Source organism: Neofelis nebulosa, chromosome X (genome assembly GCF_028018385.1).
Source record: "Neofelis nebulosa isolate mNeoNeb1 chromosome X, mNeoNeb1.pri, whole genome shotgun sequence".
In the NCBI taxonomy this organism is placed as follows: Eukaryota; Metazoa; Chordata; class Mammalia; order Carnivora; family Felidae; genus Neofelis; species Neofelis nebulosa.
This window is the reverse complement of record NC_080800.1, coordinates 17,723,391-17,742,523: the sequence shown is the minus strand read 5'-3', so window position 1 is coordinate 17,742,523 and position 19,133 is coordinate 17,723,391. Positions and strand designations below refer to the sequence as shown.

The 19,133-nt window shown below is 34.3% G+C and overlaps 1 protein-coding gene across 6 annotated transcripts in view; it reads right to left on the bottom strand.

The window, feature by feature from the left end:
- The window catches only part of CNKSR2 (connector enhancer of kinase suppressor of Ras 2), a 299,979-nt gene that overhangs the window by 201,872 nt on the left and 78,974 nt on the right, over positions 1 to 19,133 (bottom strand). For all 6 annotated transcript variants that reach the window (XM_058713719.1, XM_058713721.1, XM_058713722.1 and 3 more), the window contains exon 3: positions 11,614 to 11,816. In XM_058713719.1, the coding sequence (XP_058569702.1) occupies positions 11,614 to 11,816 (203 nt within the window). The remainder of the gene's footprint in view (positions 1 to 11,613; positions 11,817 to 19,133) is intronic.

Here is a 19,133-nt window from a genome sequence, read left to right as displayed (position 1 = left end):
ATATTTATATCTAAGAGTTATCTGTATTTCCTGAATGGTTTCCTAATCGGCGATGCTGAACATCTTCATGTGCATATTTGTGCATATACATATATATATGTCACTCTTAAGTGAAATGTCTCCTTAAGCCCTTAGCCAATTTTCTATTTGGATTTTTGGTATTCTTACTATTGAGTTTAGAGTTCCTAACTCATTTTGTATACAAATTCTTTGTTGAATAGGTGACCTGTAATATTTCTTCTCAGTCCCTAGAATGAGCCATAGCTTATCTTTCCAACCCCTTAACAGGAACTTTAGCACACCAGGTTTTTAATTTGAGGTCAAACTTGATAATTTTTCTGGATTAGAACTTTAGGGCTATATCTGAGAAAATCTTCACCTGACCCAAAGTCATATTTTGCAACGAAATTTTTATAGTTCTATGTTTTACCTTTAGCTCTGTAATTCATTTTAGTGTCAACTTTTATATAATGTGTGAGGTCTGGCTTGAGTTTCACTTTTTGCCCCGATGCCTATCCAAGTGTTCCAAAACCATTTGCTGAAAGGCTATCCATTCTCCACAATCAAAAATCTACGTGTTGATCCTGTCACCAATACCAATTTTGATTACAATGGTTATATAATACTTAAAATTGAGTAATTTATTTTTCAAAATTGATGATCTATTCTTGTTTCTTTGCTCTTTAATATAAATTTAGAATCATATAGCCTGTGGCTATTAAAAAACCCCTGTGGGAATTTCTATATGAATTTCCTTATATATGTAGGGAGTCTTGAGAATTGACATTTTTACTGAGACTTCCAACCTATGAATACAGTATACAGTATGTGTCTCATTTATGTCATTTGATTTTCCACATCAGTGTTTTATAGTTTTCACATACTGATCCCATAGATATTTTGCTAAATTTATATGTAGGCAACTCACTACTTTTGGAGCAACTGTAAATTGTACATTTTTAATTTTGGTTTCCAGTTATTCATTGTTAGTATGTAGGAATACAATTAACTTTTGTGTGTGGACTTTGTATCCTACAACCTTACTATTTACTTACTAGTTCTAACATGTTTTGTAGATAGCTTGGAATTTTCTACACAGGGATATATATGATCTGCAAATAGGGGAAGTTTCGCTTTTTCATTCCAATCTCTAGTCCTTTTATTTCTTTTCTTGCCTACTGCACTGGATGTGACTTCCAAAAGATTATTAAATAGGAGAGGTGAGAGCAGATAGCATTACCGTATTCCCAGTCTTAGGAGAAAACCATTCAGTTTCTTAAGGGAAGTAGAAGTTTAGCTGTTCCTTTTTATATATGCTTTATATCACGTTCAGGTATTAGCAATCTGTTGCTACACTTCTGAGAAGCCCATTCATTACCAATTACCAAATTACCAATTACCATTACCAAATGCTCTTTATACATTAACGGTTACAATCATATGATTTTCATTCTTTAACCCACTTATGAGGTGGACTACACTGATATAATTTTAAATCCATTTATGTATTTATTTTTAGAAAGAGAATGAGCGAGGGAGGTAGAAGAGAGAGAATCTTAAGCAGGCTCTAATGCAGGACTCTACCCCACGACCCTTGGATCATGACCTGAGCCAAAATCAAGAGTCAGGTGTTTACCTGAGCCAACCAAGCATCCCCATAGTGATTTATTTTTAAGTGTTAAAGGAGCCTTGTATACCTGGAATAAATCCCACTTTGTCACAGTGTATAATTTTATTTATATATGGTTGGCTTTGGTTTACCAATATTTTGTGGAGGATTTTAACTTGTAGGTTAACAAGTTAACATGTAAATTCATGAGAAACGTTGGTCTGTAGTTTTCTTTTTTTTATGGTCTTCATCGAGTATTGGGATCAGGATCATGATCATCTCATAAACTGAGATGGAAGATTACCTACTTATCCTTTTTCTGGAACAGACTGTGTAGAATTGGTGTTATTGCCTCTTTAAATATATAGAGTTCACCATGGAAATCATCTGGGCCTGGACCTTTTATACCCCACCACACAAGGTTTCTAAGTATAATTCAATGTCTTTAATACTTACAGGATTATTCAGAGTATCTATCTGATCTTAGGTAAGTTTTGATAGTTGGTGTTTTTCAAGGAATTGTAATTGGTCGATTTAATCTAAGCTGTCAAATTTATGTATAAAGAATTATTTGTAGTATTCCTTTATGATCCTTTTATTTTGACTGACTTCTCCATTGTGTTTCTGTTTTCAGTTTCAATGATTTTTGATCTTTTGTCATTATTACTCACCCTCTTCTGCTTGCTTTGGGCTTATTTTTTTTCTTATTTTTCCATTTTCTTTTATTTTATTGTAAGAATACTTAACACAAGATTACCCTCTTTACAAAACCTTAAATGTACAAGAAAATATTGTTAACCACAAGTACAATAAAAACTACGGGTTAACTACAGGTGTAATATTTTATAGAAGACCTCTAGGACTTTTTCATCTTGCTTAACTGAAAATTTACACACAATGATTAGCAATTACTTTCCTATTCTCTTAAGATGGAAACTTAGCTGATTGATGAGATCTCTTTTCTGATATAAGCATTCAGTCCTATGCACATCTCTTTCATCACTGCTTTATCTGTGTGCCACAAAAATTATGATTTGTTCTCTTCTCATTGTTTAACATATTTTTTTTTACTTCCCTTGAGACTTCGTCTTTTATCCATGGATTACTTAGAAGTGTGTAGTTTGATTTCTAGTTTGATTCCATTACAGTTATAGAATACACTCTAACTGGATTTTAATTCTCTTAAATTGTGTTTAAGTATGCTTTATGAGGCAGATATTGTCTATCTTGGAGAATACGCCAATGGGCACGTAAAAATAATTTGTATTCTGCTCTTGTTGGATTAAATACTCTAAAGATGTCAATTATATAATGTTGTTTGGTGATGATATTCAGTTCTTCTAATTCTTACTGACTTTATGTCTGGTAGTTTTATTAATTTTGAGAGAGTGGATAGGAAGTATCCGATTATACCTGTGGATTTGTCTTTTTCTTCTTGTTCTATCAATTTTTACTTCATGTACTCTGAAACTCTGTTGTTTGGTACATACATCTTATCAGCAATTTCTGTTTCCTCTTTTTTCAAATGTCTATATGCTCATCTCTTCCATTTTGATATTAAAAATATGCATGTAATATTCACATAGTACACATCAATACTCTGCTTCTCTCATATGTTTGCTGCAAGTATTTATTTTTTCCAGTTTGTCATCTGTCTTATACTTTGACACATTTTTCAGTTTTATGTAGAAGTTAATTAGTATGTTCATTTGTATTTTATTCCATATTTAAAACACTTAAGTCTTTGTACATCTAGCAATTATTTTTTGTCTATATTTTCTATAATTTTCTTATGGATTTGTTTTCCACTTAAATAAATTATATACTTAAAATGCTTTAGTAAACAAAAGGTAGTGTTTTATTATTATTTTCCAAAGACTTTACCTAGTGTCCCAATACTATTTGTTAAATGAGTCTTTCTTTTGTCAGTGGTTTTAACATATTGTTTTCTAAGTGATTCTATATAGCACAGCCTAATATGGGCTGTCTTCCACTAATCTATATTCCAAAACTCAGTATATTTTTCATCATAATTTACTAAAACATAAAGAGACATTAAGAATGCAATTGGAAAAAATGTATGTAATTGATTAATCTATGTTCTCAGTTAAAAACAAATTAACCTCTTTGTGAGGAACCAACTTTAAAAAATCTATTCTCATGATAGTTTTCTAAAATGGATTGTAGAGATATTTATTGCATAGGTGTATCTAAATTTACTACAACTCATTAAACTGTACACCTAAAACAGGTGAATTTTACAGAACGTAAATTAGGCCTCATTAAAACCATTTTTAAAAAAATATGTAAAATATAACACTTCTAAGACAAAATCATTAAAAAATAACTAAAGGCCATTTTTACTGCACTGAAGCATACAAATTGGCATTTTAATTAAGAATTCAAAATGCTCTGGCATGAGTACAAAGAGTTTGGGTTCCTAGGTTTGAAAAGGTCAAAGTCTGTTAATAAAATTTTAAAACTTCATTCAAAAGTGATAAGATGAAATACAGCATGGTTTTTCCCATAAATGTGATCTTTAAAATATATAAAATGAAGAATCTATTTGATGGCAGAATGCCTATAGCAAACTGAATTCTAAGGCGTTTTCCGCTTTCTTGACCACTCACATTTCATGTAACACAAGCTTCTTGCTCAAGATTAAATGTCAAAAAATCTGGGGGAAAAACTCTAAACATAAACCAAAGAAAACACTGATTTTCTCTTTTAGTGAATTCCCCTAAAGTTTTTATTTCAAAGGCAAATCATGTACAACCATACTAAAGAACTATTCTTATTGTGAAGATATTAATGTTTGGTATGATGATTTTTGGCTATACACATACATAAATAAATGAAGAATGACAGACAGGGTTCCAATCTTTGTGAGTTACCAAAGATGATTACTCCATCATGACTTAAAGATCATCTGAGATACAGAAACAGATCTTTGTAGAGTAAATGAGCATGATGAGTTCATAAACAAAACATAAAAAAAAAAGAGAGAAATTTATTCTTCAGTCTGGAAAAAAAAACAAGCTAGAGCTCAGCCTACTTAAAAAAAGAACATAGTGACTCCAAGTAAAGGAAATTAAATTCCTGGCAGGAAAGCTTCATGAGGCCAGAAAGTTAAAAAGAAATTCTTGGCTCATTAATAAATGGCCACTACAGGAACTATCCTATTTAGAACTTAAAAGTTAAACAACTGTTCCTCTTAAATCATCATATAGATAATACAATGCTTATACCTCTTGCAAATGCAAACGTTGATGACCCTCTAAGACAGTATTCTTTATATGTTCTTTTCAAACAAAAGTATTACATTTATGGAAAAGTTATTAATGGTTCAGAAATGCTAAGCAAATTAGAAGCCAATAAGGAAAGTTAATAAGCTAAGAAGTTAAAAAGGACATCTGGAATGCCTTACTATTTCTCAGGCTGGCACTGCTGAGCCTGAGGGGCAGTCCGTGAACAGCAGCAGTGCTAACATTAGTGCTTCTCTCTGGAACAAGTACCAAGTGAGAGCAGTGAGCACAGGAGAGGAAAGAAGACCAAACAATGGGCCACAGTATGTGGTACTGTTTGTGGTAGTTCGGTTTTTATAATTTTTTTCCTGGTATAGAATTCATTTTTGTCCTATAGTTTCCCATCATGAAAGAAATCAGTTCAACTATTTTTTTAGATAAGGCTAAAGATTTCAAAGAAAATATTTTTTCCTTATCACCCTACTCTTACGCTTTAAACATTTAAAAGGTTTTCAATGATATAAAAAGATATCTCATTGATCACTTCAAAACAGAATGGTCTTGAAAGGTATTTTAGAAACATTAGAATTATATATTAATACTAAAAATGAGAGAAAATAATAAACTTTCAATATAAATAGCAAAATAAACTTTTTCTATAAATAATACTTAGAATACTGTTAATGATGTTACTGTACATCGTGATACATACAGTAATCCATAAACCCGCAAGTATAGATTGACTTGGCAAAGCCATATAAAACTGTAGGAAAGATGAGGTGTGAAGAACAGTGGGATTCAGGTTAAAAATAGACAAGTAAACCATGCATTGAAAATAAACAGTAAAGCTACCAAATGTGATTCATGTCTGAAGCTTTTCCTCTGGAAAAGCCTGATGCTTCATTCAAGTTAATATTTAAAATGGGAGAAAAAAAGCAATTTTGTCACCATTCGATTTTATATGATTTAACAAATGTAGGGGTGCGTGGGTGGCTCAGTAGGTTAAGTGTCAGACTTCGGCCCAGGTCATGATCTCATGGTTCTGAGCTCGAGTCCCACTTTGGGCTCTGTGCTGATAGCTCAGAGCCTGGAGCCTGCTTGGGATTCCGTGTGTGTGTGTGTGTGTGTGTGTGTGTGTGTGTGTGTGTGTCTGCCCCTCCCATACTTGTGCTCTGTCTCTCTCTCTCTCTCTCAAAAATAAAGAAACATTAAAGAAAAATTTTTAAGAAGAAATTTAAGGACCTGGTTTTTAAAAATGAATTTTATTTGAATGAAAGCTCCACTGAAATTGAAGTTTTTGTGAATTGCAAACATTATTTCTGTAACTTTTAATTCTTAAACATTCAAAAGGTTTTCAATGATTTAAAAGATATCTCACTGAGGACTTCAAAGTAGAATGTGAACTACACTTTATACCAATAAAAAGTCTATATAGTGATTTTTAAGTATCTAGGCAAAAAAAAAGAGAAAAATTGCACTCTTGTTCAGCACTTGAAGAGCAACACCAAAATGAAAATAAATGTTTATTTATGCAGCATTTCTAAGAATAACTTTCTCAAAGTTTCTGAGAATTAGTCAACATTCGAAAGAAGATGTAGCATGACAAAGGAAAATCACAAATGAGAAACAAGAAGCACTTTGGTATCAGACAAAAATAGATTCAAATTTTAATTTTCATGCTAGATGAATGACTTTAGGCAAATTACTTACTGTTTCATATGTAAAATGGAGATAATGATACCTGCCTTATGAGAATTCAATGAGTTGATATATAGAAAGCATCTAGTTCAGTATCTACAAATATATTAAAGATTTTCACCTATTGTTTCTTTTTCTTTTTCCCCCTTAAAGTGATACAAAAAAAAATTGTAATAAACCCATATCATATTGCTGTGCATGCAAGTTCTCCCCAAATGCAAAAAAAAAATTGATGAAAAAATATATATCACTGTTTCTTTAAATTAAAATAAATCTACATCAACAGATCAAAATATTAAGAATTTTTGGTCAACATCATTTCTATGGAATTTTATAATTAAATACCTAAGTTTTATGTTCTTCAAAAGCAAACAAAAATAAACAAGGCACAGTCTTACATTTTATAAAGAAAGCATAAAGAGATTAGTTTTGTTCTAGAACTTAAAAATATTAACTAAATTTATTTAGAGAAGAGACAGGGAGTTAAATCATGATTCTATAAGTAATTAACAAATGTTGTTAGTGTTCATTCTTTGATATTATTTAGAAGGAAATAAGTTGGATATATTGCTCACATAGCTTTGGTCAACAAGGTCAATGAATTATAGAATATTAGTGCTTAGAAGAGAACTTCAAATTCTGCAGGTTTTACATCCTATTCTAGAAAGAAAATAAAAACAGAAGTTAATGTTCAAGATTACCCAGGACTAGAGGGAGAGCTGAAATTCAACTCTTTCTCAGCCTTCTACTCCTCTGCACTATTTCATGATACATTTTGGCTGGGACTCAAAATAATGGTAATTTAGAACACTGCTCTTGTGGCTATTCTAGCAATGATATGTGTTTTGTTTCCTGTGTAGCTTGTAGGACATAATGAAACAAGAGGACATGTGAAGTGTTGTCTTGTGTTCTTGTTGCTACCTAGAAAACATTTTTTTTCTTTGAAAGGAATAAAAATATAATTTAAATACAAACCCACTAATAATCTCTGACAAAAGTCTGGGTTACTTGTCAGGAAAACAAACAGCCTAAACATTTCACCTGGCATAGTTACAGATAAAGTTCTATTACATTTAAATTGATTTCAGGACCTTCTGAAATTTAGCCAAGGAAGAGTTAAGATATTCATACAATCCATGGCAGAGGAGGAAGCAAAGTTAAGCTCCCAAATAAAGAAGTAACCATTCATCATTTACCTTTCCTCTTTCCTAGCACCACTAAGGGATTAAGAATTTATGAAAAGGGGAAGTTAATATTACACAAAACTATTCCAAACTACATACCATTTCAAAGAAAAATTTCTTCAAAGAGGAGATCTCGCTTACTTTTTTTTAAAACAAAATTAACGTTTATTTATTTTTGAAAGAGAGAGAAATAGAATGTGAGTGAGCAAGGGGCAGAGACAGGGAGACAGAATCGGAAGCAGGCTGCAGGCTCTGAGCTGTCAGCACAGAGCCTGATGAGGGGCTCAAACTCAGGAACCTTGAGATCATGACTTGAGCTGAAGTCTGAAGCTTAAACAACTGACCCACCCAGGCGCCCCATAGAAGAGTTCTCACTTTTAACTCATAACCAACTCACGCATTCCAGTTTTCATGACTTCTAAATAAAACCACTAAACTGGACAACACATATATCCTGATTCCCTCATGCACCACACACTTTCAGTCCTTACCCTACCTAATCACTTAGCAGCATTTGATCTTACAGACCTCTTCCTTTTCCCCATAAAACTCTTTACTTCCATCTTAAATGTTCTCACTACTCACACAAAAAAAGGTGATGGATGTATTAACTAATCCTACTGCAGTAATCATTTCACAATATATATGTGTATCAAATCACCATGTTGTACACCTTAAACTTACACAGTTATATGTCAATTACAGCTCAATAAAGTTGGAAAAAAAAAACCAATACTGAAATCTCAAAAAAAAAACCCACAAAAATTTAAGAAAACCTCTTTGTTCCCTTGGCTTCCATGACCCCACTCTCGTTTAATTCTCTCCTACCTTTTCGGTTATGCCTTCTCATTTTTTTCCACAAGCAGCATTTCTACTCAACCTTTAGTTGTTGTTGGTTCACAAAGCTCACTCCCTATCCCAGTTCTCTTCTTTTACTCAAAATATTTATTGAGCACCCACTACAGGCCAGGAACTCTTCTAGATAATTCTGACAGCAGTGAACAAATCAGATGAATATCCCTGCTCTCTTGAAGCATACATCATATAATCAGACAGAAACAATAATATATAAGTAAATTATATAGTCTTAGAAGGGTATAAGTGTTATGGAACACAAATGGAGCAGGATAAAAGGAATCCATTCTAAAAATCTCCTTAAACCACCATATTAATATATCCATGACTTTATCATCTCTATTTTAACTATTCCCAAATCTCTATTGATCATATATCTTTTCTGAGCAGCAATACTCTAAAGATCTTTGCACAATTTATCATGCTTGACACTCAATTCAACATTCATCTTCCACCATAACCTGTTCCTCCTACATTGATAATGGCAACAACATCAACTGGGCCAGCCAAGTCAGATACCTAGATGCCTCCCATAGTCTCTAGATCTTACCTGTCCAGGAGTCTTATTTGTCTGCATAAATATCTCTGACATTATTCCATCTTCACTGCTGTTCCTCTAATTAAAAACTTCAGTAAAGAGCAGGATCAACTCTGTAGTCAGATGCCTGGACTGAATCATGGTTCCACCACTTACTTGCCATTTGGTTTTGAATTTAACTTCTATAAGTGCTAGTTGTCCTATCTATGAAATGAAGACAACGCTCCTAGGATTGCTTTGATTAAATGAGTGTGGCTGGAGGTATTAGCATCAGAATCATCAACATGATTAACCGATGTAGCAGCAGCATGATTAATTCCTAAAATAGCCTCTTAAGTTAGTTTTCCTTCTTCCACCCTTACTCTTCTTTAATTTTTCCTAAAACTACAGTTCTAGTAATTATCAAAATCCACAGGTCTAAACACAATGACCCTAAACAGGTTCCCAAGGCCTTCAGCATAAGTCCAAGTGCCTTAGCATGGCAAAAAATTTTTTTTCTCCTTCTTTCCTCTTTAAAACTTAAGCTTGTTAAAGGATCATCATTATAGTCAAGCCAGCCTGGACCTGAACTTTTCTGTGAAAGATCTTCAAAATATAAACTTCAGTTTCCTTTTTCAATTTACAGTCTTAGCAGATGATTTTAAAGTTATCATAATATTGTCTTTTTTTCCTTCCAAGTACATATTTCATTTTTACGGTCAAAATGTTAAATGGTCTTTGATTTAATCAATCATCGTGGTATGATGGAATACAAAATAAGCATTGTGAAAACTTTTGCAGCAATGAAAGCCAAACAGATGATTTAAATTATTTCCTTCAGGCTTTTTATCATGTTTTCTCTTTCTATGAAACAAACACAAAACACCATTGATTGACTTCATGGATTTTTATGCATGTGTTTGTATGTGTTTTTTGTATGTGTGTATGCACTCATATGTGTTAGTAGCTTAACTGGCATTTACTAAAAGCATCTTCTTGCATGATAAAAATAACGTTACCATAAAAAATTATGTAATACAATAAAATGTGAGAAACTATCGTAGTGTTTAAGAAGCTTTTTGTATGTTTTTATAAACAGCCATATCTGCCACAAAAAAGTAACAATATTCTCTAATTATTCTTTTTATTAATATATTTCACAAGTACCAGTGTAAAAAATATATATAATGAAATTTACTAAATACAAATATTGAGACCGAGCAAATTCACAATTATAGAGCAGATGATAGTTTAAGATATAACAAAAATTGAGTATGTGTTCTTTACACTTTCTAATTAGTGAGAAGCCTTCTGAAACAAATATATTACACTGCTTAAGGACTAAGCCATATGTTAAATATATTTTACCTACAGATCATTATGAAACTTGTAGAATTTATATATTTAAAATGTAACCAATTTAATCAGTTGATAAATGTAGTTTAGACAATGATGAGAATTAAATTTTAATCATGTCATAATGCAAAAGAAACACGCTGTCCACCAATTAATTGTCAAAAAGCTAATAACACAGAGCTTAGTATTAAGATCTGGATTTGTTATCATCATGCTGTATGTTATTATTAATATACATAAATTTAGATAATATAGAATAAAGTTAAATTATATAACTTTTACTTTAAAAATACAAATACTTTATTTATAAAATAAGGCCTCATACTTTTAAAAAGCCAAAATGTTATATATAATATATATCTTACTGACATTTACTCAAGAAAGAATTCTGGTAAAATTTTATATTGCTGGAGTTTCTTATGAGAGATAAAATGTATTTTAAAATTTGGTTATGTAACCATTATAACATAGTACATACCTCTTACACCAAAATTCTAAAAATGAAAATAAAGAGCTTAATTTTTTAAATTATAATTTGTTTTACCATTACAATGTTTAATCACATATTCAATTTTAATCTTTTTCATTTTATAACATGAAAACTTTTGTTATTTTATGTGTTCCAAGACAAATAAAAACTAAACTAGAAAAAAAATCTAAAACTATGTTTATGATATCTAAGATTGTGCAATGTGAGTAATAACAAAGAATGAATAAAGCAAGGGTAAGAAGACATGCAATGCAATCTATGAAAGTGTCAGTGTCTAATTACCTATTTAAAACAGCAAATAGAATCCTAATGGTCACTTCCTTAAATATGACCAATTAATTCAAAGAATAAAGAAAATTAGGAGACAAAACAGTTCTATAAATCTTGTTATGACAGGCGAAAATGACTTTGCTTATAAAGCAGTTAAGGTATTCTGAAAGTGTCAGGGACTAATTATTAATTGGCTACGTAGATATAAAACTTTACAAACAATTAATGTCTATTTGATGATACCCTTATATTGTGGTGAATCATAATTAGACACTCGTCACTTGATATTCCTCTACCTGTCCAATCCTTTCACAAGAATACATGAAATAATGTTATATTCAGGCTAGTACCTGAGGAGGATTACTTATGAAACATGTGGAAGATTTTACCTGTCCAACCAGGCAAGCAGACTCTTGGCTGCTCCTATCAGGTCCACAACTGAAGTCAAAAAGTCATTTGGCAACTTTCGGCTGGTTCTCCCATCATAATGGCCACTCCTTCTCCTCCCTGTTATAAAATTCTGTAGATTTTTGGCAGATGCATTCAACTTGTGAGAAAGGGTTTTTAGATTCTCTGTTTCCAAGCCATAATTCTGAATTATAAAAAGAGAGAAAACAAATAAACTTAAATTCAGTATTACATTCATTCACTAAAATATTTACTGAGTACATTACTATGTACAGGTAACAAAATTAGTATTTAGAATTACAAATGACTAAGATAGTATTCCTGGCCTAGCAGAACCCACAGTTAAGTGAGGATCTGGGGAAATGTCAGATAAACAAATCACAACAAAATGTGTTAGGTGCTAATAAGAACAAGCAAAGATGAGGGCATTATATCTTGGAATTCTGCCATGCAAGAAAGAAAGATCATTAAGACACATAAATGTTTTTCTTTTAAACGAAGTCCATTTAATTGTGAAATTCATTTTTATCAATAATTATCTTTAGTATCTATTCTATTAGCACATGCATAGTCATGAATGTAGATGCTATTAAAAATTCTGTAGTCTCAAAGTGAGTAAAGAAAGCACAACTCAACTATAAAATGAAAAAGCAAGAAATAAATCATATCCAATATAGCTTTATTCTGTGTCCTCTCCATGACTCACATAAAAAATTTCTTCTATAATATGGTACAAGAAAAAAATGATTCCTTAGTGAAACCAATAAACTTTCTCCTTTTTATAACAGAAATTATGAAACTAAACTTATTTTTATTTTTGTCATGGTTACATTAGCTCACAAATATGAAGCCTATCTAAAGCAGTCATACTGATTTTTTGCTAAGTATGTTTTCTTACTTTCCTCGGTCTCACTTTGAATTTCTAGTAATATTTATTATTTCACCATAAATATTGCCTATATATTAATGTGGAAAGAAGTTATATGAATAAATATTTATAAATAAGCATTTTTTCTTTTTACTGCATTTAATAGGATATACTATAAGACCTCCACAAATAAACTTTAGGGAAAGATTTCATGAATTACAATTAATTTTTTTTTTTACATTTTATTTATTTTTGATAGAGACAGAGCACAAGTGGGGGAGGGGCAGAGAGAGACAGAGACACAGAATCCGAAGCAGGCTCCAGGCTCCGAGCTGTCAGCACAGAGCCTGACACAGGGCTTGAACCCACAAACTGTGAGATCATGACCTGAGCCAAAGTTGGATGCTCAACCGACTGAGCCACTCAGGTGCCCCAGTTACAATTAAATTTTAAAACAGCTAATTGTGACTTGTAAAACATCTCCAAAAATAGCTTGTTAACCTGCCCAAAGGATGACCTTGATCAAACTATTCAGCAGCATGTACATTATTGTCACGTATAAATAAAAAATGTTATTTATTACCTTATAGAAAATCATAAGACCCGAAGAATTTTAGATAGCCTCTGAGGCCCAAATAAATTCTAAGTTTGACTTACGCTCCTTTTACAGTTGAGAACAATATGGCACAAAGAGATTCTCCCCTGTGTTTACAGAGCTTAGGGTAGACAGAGTTCAGAATGGAACTACAAGTCACCAGGCTATATGTGAGGGGATGCATAAGCAAAATGGGAGATAAAATACTAGGGGTATGAAAAAGGGAAGCAAATGGCAGAATAAATTTAGCTGTATTATTAAGTCAACAAGCACTGGGTACCTACTTGATATGAAATTTCGATTTATTTCTTCTATAGTAATTTAAGAAAAGAAACTTAGAGGAGAAAAAAGAGGTATCAGAGGAGTTTGCACACTTAAACATTAAATACCAAGTTATGTATGTTACCAGTGAAGATTTAATAGTGATACAAGTCTGAATGTTCTTTGCTAATAATTTAAGAACATTCCTTTTGGAGTCATGGGCTTGTTTTTTAAAAAAACAGTCTATTCAACATTCACTACTAAATATGAATTGCAATATTCTCTCAAGTAAAAAGGTTTTGTTTGCACAAATAAAACAACATTCTCTTCAGATTCTCTTGCATCTGAGTATGGATTATCTGTGAAGCATTTGGGAGATTTTGTCCAGTGTGTCAGTATATTAAGTAGGAAATCTTTTTATAAGGTTATTAAGGATATTCTCTAGTGGCTAGATAAGAACAACTTATAATTATATCGAATTATTTATTCACTTATTTGGCTTAAGACAACAGAAATTTATTTTCTTGAACTTTGGAGATCAGAAATCCAAAATCACTATCACTGGGCTGAAGTCACAATGTTGGCAGGTCCATGCTTCTTCCGGAGGCTCTAATCTTGTCTCTGACAGCATCTGGTAGTTGTTGTCATTCCTTGATTTGTGGCCATTATAACTCCTGTCTCTGCTCCTGAGATCACATGACCACCTCTTCTGTGTGTGCCAAATCCCTCTGCCTCTCCCTCATTAGGACACTTGATTTTGGATTCAGAGCCCACAGGGATAATCACAAATAATCTCCCCTTGTAAAGATCTTTAATCACATCTGAATATGCACATTGCTCACTCTTTGGAGGAAGGACAAGGCCTTCTGCAAGTTGAAGGACATGTGCTGGTCCCCTTCAAAGCTCATTCCCAGCTGCCCTTTGGAGACTATATGAATTAAACTTAAATGATATATCTAAAGTGCTTTCCTGACATATTTTTGGAAGTTTTCCCCTGTATTAAAGCATTTTCCTTGAAGTAGAAAAGTATTTTCATTTTTAATTTTTGTGTATTAATGATTTTCATGAAGAAATATTTGTTTACAAACACATTATAATAATTTTTTAGAGAAGCTCAATGATAGTAATAGTTCGTTAGAGAGGAACCTAATCAGGCCCTGCCTGTGCTCCAGGGACTGTGGTAGGGGGTCTTCCAAGCTCTCAGTTCACCTCCCAACGGTCTAAGAGAGTCCAGACCTGGGAAGATGGCAGTGTAGGAAGACGCTGGACTCACCGCGTCCTGCTGATCGCTTAGATTCCACCCACATCTGCCTAAATAACCCAGAAAAATGCCAGAAGACTAGCAAAATGCACCCTTGGGAGCCAAGCGTAGACAAGAGGCCCACGGAAGAGGGTAGGAAGGGCAGAGAGGCAGTGTGCACTACACAGACTGGCAGAGGCCAGCTGGGGCGGTGCAGGGGCAGCCTGCCCGGCAGGGCAGAGCCCCTGAAGTCTGGCTTGCAAAAGCAGAGGGGCTGGACTCCATGAGTTCCAACAGCCAGCAGGGCTTAACATCTGGAATGTTAAAAGTCAATAGCTCTGCTCTCAGAAAGCGGGAAAGGTGAGAGGATGCCAGGAGGGAGAGTGTTGAGCCCCGGAAGACAGAACTCAGCTCAGCAGGGGAACAAAGGAGCTGGCAAGCACCATGTCCCTCTCCCATTACCCAGCCAAAATTCCAAAGGCAACCAGTTCCCTTCACTGAACTTGCTTGCACTGTGCAAATACCCAATGCTGTGCTTCTGTGGAGCCATCCCTCCGATGGGCCTGCCTCCCTCTCAGAGCTGCAGGGCCCCTCCCACAGGGGACCACCCTTGGCAAAGCAAGCTAAGCCAGCCCTGACCACCCCTGTGCACCTTGCCTATCCACTCCAGCTAATACACCATTGGCCAGACCTCATGGAAGCAGCACCACAAGCCTGGCAGTGAGCAAGCAGCCCAGAAAGGGGCCACACCACTCCACAGTGAGTCCTGCCCCTGGGAGAGGGGAAGATAAGGTACACACCAGTCTGACTGTGGCCCCAGCAGTGGGCTAGGGGCAGACACTGGGTCTGACTGCAGCCCCGCCCACCAACACAAGTTACTCCCAACAGCACAGGGGAAGTACCCTGCAGTTTGGAACTACCGCAGGGACTACCCAAAATGACTAAACAGAAGAATTCTCCTCAAAAGAAACTCCAGGAAGTAGCGACAGCTAATGAATTGATCAAAAACGACTTAAGCAATATAATGGAACAAGAATTTAGAATAATAGTCATAAAATTAATCACTGGGCTTGAAAAAAGCATAGAGGACAGCAGAGAATCTATTGCTACAGAGATCAAGGGACTAAGAAATACTTGTGAGGAGCTAAACAATGCTATAAATGAGGGGCAAAATAAAATGGAGGTGGCCATAGCACAGATTGAAGAGGCAGAAGAGAGAATAGGTGAATTAGAAGATAAAATTATGGAAAAAGAGGAAGCTGAGAAAAAGAGAGATAAAAAATCCAGGAGTATGAGGGGAGAATTAGAGAACTAAGTGATGCAATCAAATGGAACAATATCTGTATCATAGGAATTCCAGAAGAAGAAGAAGAGAGAGAAAGGGGCTGAAGGTGTACTTGAACAAATCATAGTTGACAACTTCCCTGATCTGGGGAAAGAAAAAGGCAATGAAATCCAAGAGGCACAGAGAACTCCCTTCAGACATAACTTGAATCGATCTTCTGCATGACACATCATAGTGAAACTGGCAAAATACAAGGATAAAGAGAGAATTCTGAAAGTAGCTAGGGGTAAACAGGCTCTAACTTACAAAGGTAGACACATAACAATAGTAGCAGACCTATTTACTGAAACTTGGAAGGCCAGAAAGGAATGGCAGGAAATCTTCAATGTGACAAACAGAAAAAAAAAAAGCAGCTGAGAATCCTTTATTCAGCAAGTCTGTCATTCAGAATAGAACGAGAGATAAAGGTTTTCCGAACAAACAAAAACTGAAGGAATTCATTGTTAGTAAACCATCCCTACAAAAGATCCTAAGGGGGATTCTGTGAGTGAAATGTTTCAAGGACCAGAAAGTACCAGAGACATCACCACAAGCATGAAACCTACAGACATCACAATGACTCTAAACCCCTATCTTTCCGTAATAACACTGAATGTAAATGGACTAAATGCTCCAACCAAAAGACATAGGGTATCAGAATGGATAAAAAAAACAAGACCGATCTATCTGCTGTCTACAAGAGACTCATTTTAGACCTGAGGACACCTTCAGATTGAAAGTGAGGGGATGGAGAACTATCTATCATGCTACTGGAAGTCAAAAGGAAGCTGGAGTAGCCATACTTATATCAGACAAACTAGATTTTAAAGGCTGTAACAAGAGATGAAGAAGGGCATTATATAAGAATTACAGGGTCTATCCATCAGGAAGAGCTAACAATAATAAATGTCTATGCACTGAATATGGGAGCCCCCAAATATATAAAACAATTCATCACAAACATAAGCAACTTTATTGACAAGAATGTGGTAATTGCAGGGGACTTTAATACCCCACTTACAACAATGGATAGATCAGCTAGACACAGGATCAATAAAGAAATAAGGGCCCTGAATGATACATTGGATCAGATGGACTTGACAGATATATTTAGAACTGTGCATCCCAAAGCAACAGAATATACTTTCTTCTCAAGTGCACATGGAACATTCTCCAAGATAGATCACGTACTGGGTCACAAAACAGCCCTTCATAAGTATAAAAGAATTGAGATCATACCATGCACACTTTCAGACCACAATGCTATGAAACTTGAAATCAACCACAGGAAAAAGTCTGGAAAACCTCCAAAAGCATGGAGGTTAAAGAACACCCTACTAAAGAATGAATGGGTCAACCAGGTAATTAGAGAAGAATTTTAAAAATATATGTAAACAAACGAAAATGAAAATATAACAATCCAAATGCTTTGGGATGCAGCGAAGGCAGTCCTGAGAGGAAAATACATTGCAACCCAGGCCTATCTCAAGAAACAAGAAAAATCCCAAATACAAAATCTAACAGCACACCTAAAGGAAATAGAAGCAGAACAGCAAAGACACCCCAAACCCAGCAGAAGGGAAATAATAAAGTTCAGAGCAGAAATAAACAATATAGAATCTAAAAAAACTGTAGAGCAGATCAATGAAACAAAAAGTTGATTGTCTAAAAAATAAAATTGATAAACCTCTAGCCAGGCTTCTCAAAAACAAAAGGGAGATGACCCAAATAGATAAAATCATGAATGAAAATGGAATTATTACAATAAATCCCTCAGAAATACAAGCAATTATCAGGGAATACTATGAAAAATTATATGCCAACAAACTGGATGACCTGGAAGAAATGGACAAATTCCTAAGCACCCACACTAGGAACTCAAACAGGAAGAAATAGAAAACTTGAACAGACCCATAACCAGCGAAGAAATTGAATCGGTTATCAAAAATCTCCCAACAAATAAGAGTCCAGGACCAGATAGCTTCCTAGGGGAATTCTACCAGACATTTAAAGCAGAGATAATACCCATCCTTCTCAAGCTGTTCCAAAAATAGAAAGGGAAAGAAAACTTCCAGACTCATTCTATGAAGCCAGCATTACTTTGATTCCTAAACCAGACAGAGACCCAGCATAAAAGAGAACTATAGGCCAATATTCCTGATGAATATGGATGCAAAAATTCTCAATAACATAATAGCAAATCGAATTCAACAGCATATATAATTATTCACAATGATCAAGTGGGATTCATTCCTGGGCTGCAGGGCTGGTTCAACATTCACAAATCAGTCAATGTGATACATTACATTAATGAAAGAAAAGATAAGAACCATATGATCCTGTCAATCGATGCAGAAAAAGCATTTCACAAAATTCAGCATCCTTTCTTAATAAAAACCCTCAAGAAAGTTGGTATAGAAGTAACATACTTAAAGATCATAAAAGCCATTTATGAAAAGCCCACAGCGAATATCATCCTCAATGGGGAAAAGCTGAGAGCTTTCCCTGAGATCAGGAACACGACAGGGATGTCCACTCTCACCGCTGTTGTTTAATGTAGTGTTGAAAGTTCTAGTATCAGCAATCAGACAACAAAAGGAAATCATAGGCATCAAAATTGGCAATGATGAAGTCAAGCTTTCGCTTTTTGCAGATGACATGATACTATACATGGAAAATCCGATAGACTCCACCAAAAGTCTGCTAGAACTGATACATCAATTTAGCAAAATCACAGGATACAAAATTAACGTACAGAAATCAGTTGCCTTCTTATACACTAATAATGAAGCAACAGAAAGACAAATAAAGAAAATGATCTCATTCACAATTGCACCAAGAAGCATAAAATACCTAGGAATAAATCTAACCAAATATATAAAAGATCTGTATGCTGAAAACTATAGAAAGCTTATGAAGGAAATTGAAGAAGATACAAAGAAATGGAAGAACATTCCTTGTTCATGGATTGGAAGAATAAATACTGTTAAAATGTCAATACTACCCAAAGCAATCTTCACATTCAATGCAACCCCAATCAAAATTGCACCAGCATTCTTCTCGAAGCTAGAACAAGCAATCCTAAAATTCATATGGAACCACAAAAGGCCCCGAATAGCCAAAGTAATATTAAAGAAGACCAAAGCAGGAGGCATCACAATCCCAGACTTTAGCCTCTACTACAAAGCTGTCATCATCAAGACAGCATGGTAT